At 40.6% G+C, this 12,749-nt stretch overlaps 1 protein-coding gene across 1 annotated transcript in view; it reads right to left on the minus strand.

The window, feature by feature from the left end:
• Nucleotides 1-12,749, minus strand: part of PRIMA1 (proline rich membrane anchor 1) — a 73,565-nt gene that overhangs the window by 42,957 nt on the left and 17,859 nt on the right. Inside the window, exon 2 of the mRNA XM_070941471.1 lies at nt 3,530-3,677. Within this exon, the coding sequence (XP_070797572.1) occupies nt 3,530-3,677 (148 nt within the window). The remainder of the gene's footprint in view (nt 1-3,529; nt 3,678-12,749) is intronic.

The following is a 12,749-nucleotide window of genomic DNA, read 5'->3' on the forward strand; positions in this document are numbered from 1 at the left end:
ATTACATTGTCACCTTCATGAATTTTCTCAATCATTCTCTTTTCTCTTTCCTTTCTTTATTTATATGCCAGCCTTCCTGGTTTAATTGCAAATTCAAAATATATTTGTTTCCCTTAATTCAATTTAGTTTCTATTTCTGGAACTGTTAACACAGACAATTGTTGATGTAACAATTTAATCTGATGTACATTTCTTTCTTTCTAATTTCATCCAAGATCTTTTGCATCTTTTCCTGGGATTTCTTCTTCTCTAGACAATTATATTGTATAAAATAGTCTCTCTTAACTGCTTTACTAGCATTCCAAACAATCACTAAATTTGTCCCTTTGGCTGGGTTATCAAAGTATTTATTTAATTTCTTTTTATGGTCCTTTACAATCATCTGTATTTTGTAAAACAAGAATATTATGATTGAGTTGTATAATTGTTTCCTGGGCAGACATTCATTCTTCATAGTGAGACTTTTTTCTTGCACCTGTTTTAAATCACATTTAAACTCTGCCAGATCTTACTGGATTGGCTTCAAGATTTATACTGAGCCAGAATCTCTTAACAAATTGGTAGAAGAATCCTCCTTCATCATCATTCCCAGCCTGGCAAATGATGATACAGCTGAAATTAAGCTAACTGGAATGTTTGGGTCTAATTGCCATTCCTGTTCCTTGTTAAAGGCAAAATAGGTTTTATTTATCCAGATCAAAGTCTTTGTCCATACAGTCTGATAATTCAAACTCTGAAAAATGTTTATCAGGAAAGGAATGAGAGATGTACACTGACAGTGGCATCTCAAACCTTTCTTTTAAATACCACACTACCTATGCACAGGGGTAATTATATACAGAAGAAAATAAGAAAATCTTCTGTGTTCAGAAAATGTATTTACTAGCCCAGAGAAAAGTTAAATAACTTTTAAAGTTATTTAAAAGGAATAATAAAGGAAATGGGGATCACTGGATGCAAACTTGCCCCAAAACAGAAGAAGATAACAAAGGATGCAAGAAGAAAATTGCTTTACAGTTTAATTGAGAAATTGAGGGAGGCGGTGCATTTGAATTCAGCAAAACAAATTCTAATAAGAAATAACTGTGAGAAAAAGTCAATGTTCTAGATGCCTGAAATTGTATTAATGTTGCTTCTTCTGACACATAAAACACAAATATGTACTGTGGTATTTTGTAAACATAAGACACAGTTCTATACCTGTGACAATTGTATGCAGAAGCAAATGCAGCAATCGTTGACAATAGTATTTCCTTTCTTACCATGTTAATCTGATACCAAAAAGAGGACAACCATTTTCCATAGCAGGAAAGATAATTCCCACTTTCATCTGTGCTGGAACACCATCCAATTACATATGCAAATAAATTCTGGTTTAGTTGTTTTGCACTGCAGTCTCCCTTTGGAACCCTTTTTGTTGAAGCATAGCCACTTTGAGTGGAACAAATAAAATATTATCCTGGGAGGATAAGATTGTCTCCCACTGAATTCTCAATGTTGTTATTTTGGTATTAGAATTATGTACATCTATTCACCTGTACAGTGACTATTGGAACGAGCAAGCTAGAAACTCAGGTTTCTAAAGACTTCAAACACTTTTTATTTTATATCTGTGTATAATTTAAATATTTAGATTTTTCAATTATGACAACTGATTATCTTGTAGATAAGAAAAAATATGTAACCAATATTTTAAATAAGATGTTTATTGGAATCCCACAGTAAAATATTGCTGTCTCCAATATAATTCTGCATGTCAGTTAAGATCTGGGAAAGGAAAGGCATTTTTCTGTGGGATCCTGGCTGTAGAATTCTCTCTTATGCTCTCACAGAATTCTTAAAAAATTTGAAGTTGAAACAAACCCTTCTAAAACAATTCAATGACTTTGTAGTAATTAATATATAGACGATATCATGGTATACTATCAGAATATACTTTTACTGGCTAAACTAGCAAAAGGAGCAAATTATGTCTCAAGTTGAAAATAAGTAATGATATCATTACATTTAGACATGGGGCAGAGATCCAGGGTCTTGCAAGAGACTAAATGAGCCCCAGAGGCAGGCAAAAAAAAAAAAGAAAAGAAAAGTATTGAAGAAAGGGCTGAATTAGCCATGTATTTTAAAAACTCTCCCAAACGTGAATGACAATCATCTGAACCATTCCAGAGGTTTCCTGGAATAAAATGGGCCTTTTTGCTTGTTTTTAAAATACCTATTCAGCGTTCCTGAGGCTATTAAGTAACTGCATATTACATTAGCTATTAATTTAGAATTAACCTAGGAAGATAAAACTATTTACACAAAACTAAGATTAATGAGTCGTCTCATACCATAAGACTTGGATAGAAATTCCCAAATACTTTCCTTATTATTCTCCTTTACCATAGAATAGGGGTGTCAAACTTACGCTGTCATGGCAGTGTCATGTGACATATCGGGACTTTCCCTCCCCTTTGCTAAACCAGGCACGGGTGTGGCCACATGATGCATCCGGCCCGCGGGCCAGGAGTTTGACAGCCTTGCCATAGAAGGACTCTGAGCAACTTCCATTCCCCTCTTATAGTATCAAAGATAAATATCAGAATAAACAGCATGTAATTATAAAACCTTCAGCAGTGAGGAAAATTAAGCATCAAGCAAGCATGCAAACAAAAAAAAGTTACATATAATAGTTCCACTCCAGGGCTCTCTTAAGAAGCCATATGTTAATGGGAGTTTGTCTATCTTGGGAACTATTCTGTTCCACGAGGTGATTAAAATTGAAAAAGCTGTATTATTCCATGGCCCCTGGAGATGACAATGCCTAAGAGAAGAGAACCAGAGACAGCCTACCCTTTCTAATCCTACCACATGGAGAAAAACCACAGGGAGAATTTGGTCCTGTGGATATCCAGACTCTTGAAACATGAGAACTAGCATTTTCAATCACGTCCAACTAATATCAAGTGGGGCTCTTAAAGTAGAAAGATTATATAAGGGGACTTTGATACTTCCATCACTATTTGAGAAGCTGTACTCTATACCAGGGTTCTCCAATCTTGGCCACTTTTAGACTTGTGATATATCATGATATATACCTGGGCATCATTCACATGCTGATAATGTAAATACAAGTCATCCAGGGCTGAAATTTGACTTGAAAGGGTTTAGATAATCTATTTCCTCCAGGAGATGAAGGCAGATGCATTCACACACAAAGCTATGCGTAACATTAAGTTTGACAGAATGTAAATTGGGGAAATTATAAACTTATCTACATACTAGATCATGGCACCCTCGTTGCATAGCATTCTTGCCATATGGCATTATTCAAGGATTTGCATGTTAACTTGCATGTTTAAGGAAACAGCCTTAAACAATCAACATTTGTCTGAGCCATAACTATTTTCCCATTCTGCATTAGAAAAATATTACTACCTACCCATTAAATAAATATTGCCTTCTTTCCAATCAGTTATTTAATAATCTTTCAGATGCTCCTAGGCTTTTCTGAATATAAAAAGAAACAGTGGTAACCTCTACTTACGTGAAACCCCAAGCAACCTTGGTGGTGGCGGTGGAGGTGGCGGTGGCGGTAATGGAGGTGGTCTGCATTGGCAGATATGCTGGCAATTATCTGTAGCTTTCTCTACTAGAGGCTTAGCGCATGACTTCTGGAGTTCGCCCTGAGTAATCTGCAAAGAATGAACAAGCATTCAACTGATTATTTATTTATTTATTTATTTATTTATTTATTTATTTATTTATTTATTATTTTTCAAATTTCTATACCGCCCTTCTCCTTTTGGACTCAGGGCGGTGAACAGCCAAGATAAAACATTTATACACAAAAGTTAAAATAGATTTAAAATAATTAAATAAATTTGGCCCGTAATTTAAAACATTTCAATTAAAATCCATATCAAATTTTAAAACCAACCATAAAATCAGGACAGCCCGGCTAACTGAAAAAAATAGGTTTTTAGGGCCCAACGAAAAGTCCGGAGGTTGGGGATCACTCGTATCTCTGGGGGTAGATTGTTCCAGAGGGTAGGTGCCTCCACAGAGAAGGCTCTCCCCCTGGAGGTCGCCAGCTGACATTGTCTGGCCGACAGCACCCTGAGGAGGCCTTCTCTGTGGGAGCGAACTGGCCGGTGGGAGGCAATTGGTGGCAGAAGGCGGTCCCGTAAGTACCCCGGCTCTAAGCCATGGAGCACTTTAAAGGTGATCACCAACACCTTGAAGTGCACCCGGAAGTCCACTGGAAGCCAATGCAGCTCGCGCAGGAGAGGAGTCACATGGGAACGCCCCGTCACTACCATAATCCCCCGCGCGGCCTCATTCTGCACCAGTTGGAGCCTCCGGGTGCACCCCAAGGGGAGCCCCATGTAGAGAGCATTACAATAGTCCAGACGAGAAGTGACGAGTGCTTGAGTGACCGTGCATAGGGAGTCCCGATCCAGAAATGGGCACAACTGGCGTATCAGGCGAACCTGATAAAAAGCCCCCCTGGCCACGGCCGTCATATGCTCTTCTAAAGACAGCCGTGCATCCAGGAGGATGCCCAAGTTGCGGGCCCTTTCCCTGGGGGCCAATGATTCGCCCCCAATAACCAGCGATGGTGCCGGCTGGCTATACTGGGACCCCGGCAGCCACAGCCACTCGGTCTTGGAAGGATTGAGTCGAAGCCTGTTTCTCCCAATCCAGACCCACACAGCCTCCAGGCACTGGGACATCACTTCCAAGGCATCGTTGGGATGGTCTGGGGTGGAGATGTACAGCTGAGTATCATCAGAGTACTGATTGAACTCCACCCCAAAACCACAGATGATCTCACCCAGCGGCTTCACATAAATGTTGAACAGGAGGGGTGAGAGGACCGAACCTTGTGGTACCCCACAAACAAGGTGCCTTGGGGTCGACCGCTGCCCCCCTGTCAACACAGATTGCAACCGGCCGGAGAGATAGGAGGAGAACCACCGCAAAACGGTGCCCCCCACTCCCAGTCCCTCCAGACGGCGCAACATGATACCATGGTCGAAGGTATCAAAAGCCACTGAGAGATCTAACAGGACCAGGATAGAGGAGTAACCCCTATCCCGAGCCCTCCAGAGATCATCCACCAACGCAACCAATGCAGTTTCCGTGCTGTACCCAGGTCTGAAGCCGGACTGGAGCCAATCCAAATTATCTCTCTTCAATACTTGAACAATTAGCTCCATGTCTAATAAGCTCAGTCAGCAATTCATTTTTCATTTTGGTATACATGGCGCCTTCAAACACGATATGTGAAACTTCTTTTAAATTCAAATAGTAGTTTCCTGTTTGTGGGGAAACAGAATACAGCATCCTTTTCATTTCTTTCTAAACTCTTCATTGTGTTCTCTACTGTCTCTCTTTCAGTGGTGAAATCTGAACCGGTTTGCCACCGGTTCACTGGCTGCGCATGCACGCTGCATGCCAAGCATGTGCATGTGCAGTGTGCACCAAACGCGTCCTATGCGCGCATGCACAGTACACACCAAAAGGAGGCTTAGGAAGGTAAGTAGATGGGGGGAGGAGAAATCAGCTGTGGCGTGTGAGCTTGGGAACCTTTTTAAAAGCATTTTTAACTACCGGTTCCGAAGAACTGGTAGTAAAAAATGCTTTTAAAAAGTTTTTTAAAAAGATTTCCAAACTTGCATGCCACAGCTGTGATTGTCAGAACCTTTGTTTTTTTACCTTTTTAAAGCATTTTTTACTACCGGTTTTGGAGAACTGGTAGTAAAAAATGCTTAAAAAGTTAAAAAAAAAAAAGTTCCGAAGATCAGCTGAGCGATGCGCGATCGTCGGAACTTTTTTAAAAAAACTTTTTAAGCATTTTTTTACTACTGGTTCTCCAGAACCAGTAGTTAAAAATGCTTTAACAAGTTAAAAAAAAAGTTCTGATGATTGTGCATCGCTCAGCTGATCTTCGGAACTTTTTTTAAAACTTTTTTTACTACTGGTTTGGCGAACCAGTAGCATTTTTTTACTACTGGTCCGGATGAACCGGCCCGAACTGGTAGCATTTTATCCCTGCTCTCTTTGCTTTTTTACTTTCTGAAACACAAGAAATGAATTTGTAACTGAGTAAATGGAGAGCATAGTCCTCTGATCTGAATCAGAATGGGGTTTATGGTGCGAAATGCATCCCCAGTCGGGGTCAAGCTTCTTGCATTTGCCACTGGGGGAAAAAAAGAGTTACTTTCTGCATGGCTTCATATTCCCAGTTTGGCCATATATCTTCTGTTGCCTTACTTTTTTGCTCTAAAATAGTTTTCCCCCCAATTTTCTTTTACGGCTGGTCCTTGATTTACAACCACAATTGAGCCCAAAATTTCTTTTGCTAAGCAATTGCCCCATTTTACAACATATCTTGCCGCAATTGTTAAGGTTACTGCAGTAAAATTAGTAACATGGTTGTTAAGTGAATCTGGCTTCCCCATTGACTTTGTTTGTCAGGTGGTCATAAAAGGTGATCACATGACCTTGGGATGCTGCAAGAGTTGTGTGAAAAAACGGTCATAAGTCATTTTTTTAAAGTTCCACTGTAATATCAGTCACTAAACAGATGGTCATTAAGTTGAGGGCCATCAGTATGTCTTTTTATTCTCAGGTTTGCCATTCTAAAATCTGATAATATCTACTATCTTTGAATCTTTCTTTAAAGACCATTATGTTTTTATTTAATTCCATATCCCTCATCCTTTTTTTTTTTTAATTTTTATTTATTTCTTTACAACAAAATATTTATTCGCACACAGATCGCGACGGGAGCTTTACAGAATATATTAACTTCAGTCAAGATATACAAATAAATAAAAAAAAGATCTACACTAACCTTATCCTTTTTTTATTCTATTATTCAACCAAGTATACCATTGGTCCCAGCACTGAAAATATACGGAGTCCTTTTGATCTCTCAAAATTTTTGTTAACCTGTCAGCTTCCGCATATTCGATAATTTTCCCCAGAATCAGATCTTCAGCCGGTAGGTCTTTCCCCTTCCAATGTTGAGCAAAACATATTCTTGCTGCGGTTGTGATATATGTAGTCAAACACCATATATTCGTGCCTATCTTATCTGGCCTAATATTTAATAGATAGTATTCAGGTTTCAATTGTAATTTATATCCCGTGATTTCTAATATCCACCTCTGTATAGATCTCCAAAATTCGATTGCCTTAGGACAGGTCCACCATACATGATAATCAGTACCTATCTCCCCACACTTCCAACAATTTGGGGAGAGTCCTGGAAACATTTTGGCTAATCGAGCGGGAGGGAGATGCCATCTATACACCATTTTATACAAGTTTTCTTTATAAGTAGTTGCTATCAGAAATTTCAATTGTTTCGTCCAAATTTCTTCCCATTTTATCAATTCAATTGAGTAACCAATATTTCTCCCCCAAGCAATCATTGAGTCTTTAACAATCGCATCCCCTATCCAATAAGTTATTAAGAATTTATAGATCTTAGATAGTATACTTTCCTCCTTTCCTAATATAATACTATCTATTTCTTGCTGGGTCATATCTATACCACTTTTTTCCTTGTCTTTCTTATATTTAGAGCTAATCTGGGCATAAGACCACCAATCCAGTTTTATTCCTTGAAGCTCTAACTCAGTTCTTGTTTTTAAGCAGCCTTGGGCATCCAACAGTTCCCGATAGGATAGGTGTTTTTCTCTATTATAAAGCGAACTATATGTTGTAGCTTCTAACGGGACCAACCAAGAAGGAGTTGAAAAGTAGAGTTTACCCTTAACTTTCCTCCATGTATCAATTAGAATATTCCTTACATAATGTCCTGCAAAACTTATATGTTTTTTAACCTTATCTTGCCAAAGAAAATAGTGCCAACCCTGTTGTAACCCCGAACCTTCCAGAATCAACAACCATCTTCTTCTCAGTAGAATCCATTCCCTTACCCAAACTAAATTTGCAGCCTGATAATAATATTCCCATTTTGGTAAGCCAAATCCCCCTCTTTCTTTCACCTCTTGAAGCATTTTAAGTTTAATTCTGGGCTTTTTATTTTGCCAGATAAATTTGAGAACACATTGATTTAACTTTTTGAAAAAAATATTGTCTAATCTAGCTGGTGCTGTATAAAATAAATATGTCCATTTTAGGAGGATATAGGATTTTGTAATCACGATCCTACCTAGTAAAGACGTCTGAAGGTTCTTCCATTTCTCTAAATCCTGTTCTGTTCGCTGGAGTAATTTCAAATAATTATCTTCTTTAATTGTTGTGCATTTAGCTGATAATCTAATACCTAGGTATCGTAATTTATTGACAATTTGGAATCCCAAATTCGCTTCTAATTCCTTCCCCTGCATTATTGTCAAATTTTTAGTAATAACCTTAGTTTTTTCCTTATTTACTTTTAAACCCGCTACATTTCCATATTTTCCTAATTCATTAATCAAATTTGGACCCGATAAAATGGGGTCTTCCAATATAAATACTAGGTCATCAGCGTATGCTTGTACCTTATATTGTTGGTTTTTAATATGCAATCCTTTTATCCCCGAATTACGCCTAATTTCCCTCAATAAAGGTTCTAATGTTAAAATAAATAGCAACGGAGAAAGCGGGCACCCCTGTCTAGTTCCTTTCTCAATGCAGATTTGTTCAGAAACATCTCCATTAATTAGAATCTTAGCAGACTGTTTCGAATAAATTGAACGAATTGCCTGAATAAATCTTTCCCCGAATTGCATACATTGTAATAAACCCACTAAAAAACTCCAACTCACTCGATCAAAGGCCTTTTGCGCATCCACAAAGACCAAAGCCAATATTTCCCGTACCCGTCTGGGGAGTTGCTTCAATATTATCAATCGTTTGTCCTTATATGTCACCGTTTTGTCTCTGGACTTCAAAATCACTTCTTCCCTAAGAGCTTTTTTTGATAGTCTAACATGAACCTCTGTTGGAAGTCTCTGCCTCCTAGCGTAGCTTGTAAATACACGGAAAACGTCGTCTATATCTCTCAGGACATCTTTCTTAGTTATCTCCAGAATCCCAGCCAAAATATTCGCTACAATATCTCTTAAAGGCTCCCCCCGTTCTTCCACCACATTTTGTATCCTCAAGTAGAAGGCAGACATTTCCATTTCAAGAAATATAATTTCTTCTTCCAGGGCCCTGTTCACCGAGAGCTGCTCTCTTTCATTTCCATCCAGTCTCTCCTCACATCGTCCCACTCTCTTCTCTACATCTTGAACTTTACTCTCCTGTTGTGTCAACACCCCCTGAACACCTTCCAGTCTCTCATTCAACATTTTGATATCGTTTCTAACAGCTCCCAGCTCCCCTTTAAGGTCTGACGTTAAGTCCTCTAAATTTTTGGAAATATCTTCTTGATTTTTTGTCATCACCTCGTACATTGCCTGCAGCATATTTTGTAGATTTAATAACGATGGAGGTTTCCCTGCAGCGGCTAAGTCCTCCAAAGATTTAGATGATGATGAAGATGATGATGATGTAGGTGTGGCTGGAGTAGCAACCGTTGAAAGCAAATATCCCTCATCCTGAAGTACAGCCAAAGCATTTGTGAACACTCGTTGGATCCAAATGCAATGCAAGTCTATGCTTTATATAAACAGCTAATAAGAACAACCCCAAAATAAGAACCTAAGAGCATTATCTTGACCAAAGATTGAAATAACAGCATGAAAAAGGGAGGAAGGGAACTATCTAGAGTACAATGAATTCTTCCATGCAGGGAATTCTTCCCTGATCAGGAATCAGGGAATTGAACTGTCATGGTCTCTTGTGAGCTATAGAATATTGAACCATGTTCAATAGTCACAGATTCATACAATTCATAAAATCGTGGCACTGGATTAGGTCATTAGGCATCAAATCTAATCTTCTGATATAAGGAGTAATTCAAATTAAAAATTTTCAGACCATTGGCTTGACTCATCCAGTGAAGTGTGCACATGGCCTGCACCAGCCTTCCCAATGCCTGCCCACCCTCCTGGCAGCAGCATCCCTGTGGTTCTTACCTGGGACTCCCAACTCTTCCCATATTTTAGGGTTACAACAGCAATCAGAACTGCCAGGATTGGTGTCAGTAAGCAATGCAGTCACATGGCATTGTGCTTTACAATTGCATTGCTGACCAGTGATAATCCTGGTTCCAATTGGAGTGACTACCTGTGTATATCAGGGTAGGTCATATGTCAGCTATCCTGGTCTTGGTTGTTTAGAATCGTATATACCATAAGCAGGACTACTTGTTCAATAGCTAATAGAAAGCCACTGTAATGCTTTCAACATTCTTATATTATTATTATTATTATTATTATTATTATTATTATTATTATTATTATTATTATTATTAATAATAATTTAATTTGTATACCGCCCTTCTCCCAGAAGGGACTCAGGGCGGTGAACAGCCAAAATTAAAAAACATACAAATGCAAAAGTTAAGATAATTAAAAGAATTAAATCATTGGCTACCCAATTTAAAACCCCAAATCCATAAAATTTAAAATCCCAATTAAAAACCATTTAGGCTAGGCCGGCTTGATGAAATAAAAACGTCTTCAGGGCTTTACGGAAGGTCCGGAGGTCCGGGATCAATCGTATTCCAGGAGGCAGCTCATTCCACAGGGCGGGTGCCCCCACAGAGAAGGCTCGCCCCCTGGGGGCCGCCAGCCGACATTGCCTGACCGACGGCACCCCGAGGAGGCCCTCTCTGTGAGAGCATATTGGCCGGTGGGAGGTTATCGGTAGCAGCAGGAGGTCTCGCAAATACCCTGGCCCTAAGCCATGGAGCGCTTTAAAGATGAGAACCAACACCTTAAAGCGCACCCGGAAGACCACCGGGAGCCAATGCAGCTCGCGCAGGAGAGGTGTTACGTGGGAGCGCCACGTCACTCCCATAATCACCCGCGCGGCCGCATTCTGCACCAGCTGGAGCCTCCGGGTGCTCCTCAGGGGGAGCCCCATGTAGAGAGCGTTACAGTAGTCTAGGCGTGACGTAACCAAGGCATGAGTGACTGTGCACAAGGAGTCCCGATCCAGAAAGGGGCGTAACTGGCGTATCAGGCGAACCTGATAAAAAGCCCCCCTGGCCATGGCCGTCATATGCTCTTCTAAAGACAGCCGTGTGTCCAGGAGGACGCCCAAGTTGCGAGCCCCCTCTGTGGGGGTCAGTGACTCGCCCCCAATAGCCAGCGATGGCACCAGCTGGCTATACCGGGACGCTGGCATCCACAGCCACTCGGTCTTGGAAGGATTGAGTCGAAGCCTGTTTCTCCCAATCCAGACCCACACAGCCTCCAGACACTGGGACATCACTTCGAGGGCATCATTGGGGTGGTCTGGGGTGGAAATGTACAGCTGAGTGTCATCAGCGTACAGATGGCATCGCACCCCAAAACCACGGATGATCTCACCCAGCGGCTTCACATAAATGTTGAACAGGAGCGGCGAGAGGACCGACCCTTGCGGCACCCCGCAAGCAAGGCGCCTCGAGGTCGACCTCTGCCCCCCTGCCAACACAGACTGCAACCGGTCAGAGAGATAGGAGGAGAACCACCGCAGCACGGTGCCTCCCACCCCCAGTCCCTCCAGCCGGCGCAGCATGATACCATGGTCGATGGTATCAAAAGCCGCTGAGAGGTCTAACAGGACCAGAACAGAGGAACAACCCCTGTCCCGAGCCCTCCAGAGATCATCCACCAATGCGACCAATGCCGTCTCCGTGCTGTACCCAAGCCTGAAGCCGGATAGCCTAGAACTCCCACAACTTCCATACACATTTCAGTAACTTCCAGACCAAAAATAATACTGCTGTAACTTGAGGACTACCTGTATACCTAAATAATACATAATCAATACATAATCAATAAACTAACCCTTGAATTTTTAACAAAAATATCATGAAAAATGAACCACCCACAGATAAATTGATATATTTTTCATGGTAGTTTGGTTAAAAATTGGAGGGTCTGCTTATTCACAGATGGGCTTATCCACAAGTATGTAGGGATATATGGGTACCTTTACTATACAGAGAGAGAGAGAGAGAGAGAGAGAGAGAGAGAGAGAGAGAGAGAGAGAGAGAGAGAGACAGATAGACATACACATTATTATTATTATTATTTATTCAATTTATATACCGCCCTTCTCCTAGTGGACTCAGGGCGGTGCACAGCCAAAACTAAAATACATAACAATACAAAATTTAAAATTAATTAAAAGAATTATATACTTTGGCCCGAATTAAAACAGTGCGAATTAAAACCCATTAACAAATTAAAACTAAACAATTAATAACCATTAAAAACTAAAAAAGGGGGGCGGGGTTCACGCCAGCCCTGCTTGCTGAAAAAGAAGAGTTTTCAGGGCTTGGCGAAAGACCCGAAGATCCGATATCCTTCTTATCTCCGGGGGCAAATCGTTCCAGAGGGCGGGGGCTGCCACAGAGAAGGCCCTCCCCCTGGGGGTCGCCAGCCGACATTGCCTGGCCAACGGCACCCTGAGGAGTCCCTCTCTGTGGGAGCGTACTGGACGGTGGGAGGCTATCGGTGGCAGAAGGCGGTCCCGCAAGTACATACATACATACATACATACATACATACATACATATATAAAAATAACTAGCAAGTAAGCCTATCTGCGGATATGCCAAAACCATCTTTTGGGATGTATTTTGGCACCTAAAATTCTTGGCTTATCTACAAGTATATACAATAAGTTTAAAAAAATACATT

This window comes from Pituophis catenifer, unplaced genomic scaffold, assembly GCF_029215685.1.
Source record: "Pituophis catenifer annectens isolate HBS135680 unplaced genomic scaffold, rPitCat1.0.hap2 SCAF_1, whole genome shotgun sequence".
Taxonomy (NCBI): Eukaryota; Metazoa; Chordata; class Lepidosauria; order Squamata; family Colubridae; genus Pituophis; species Pituophis catenifer.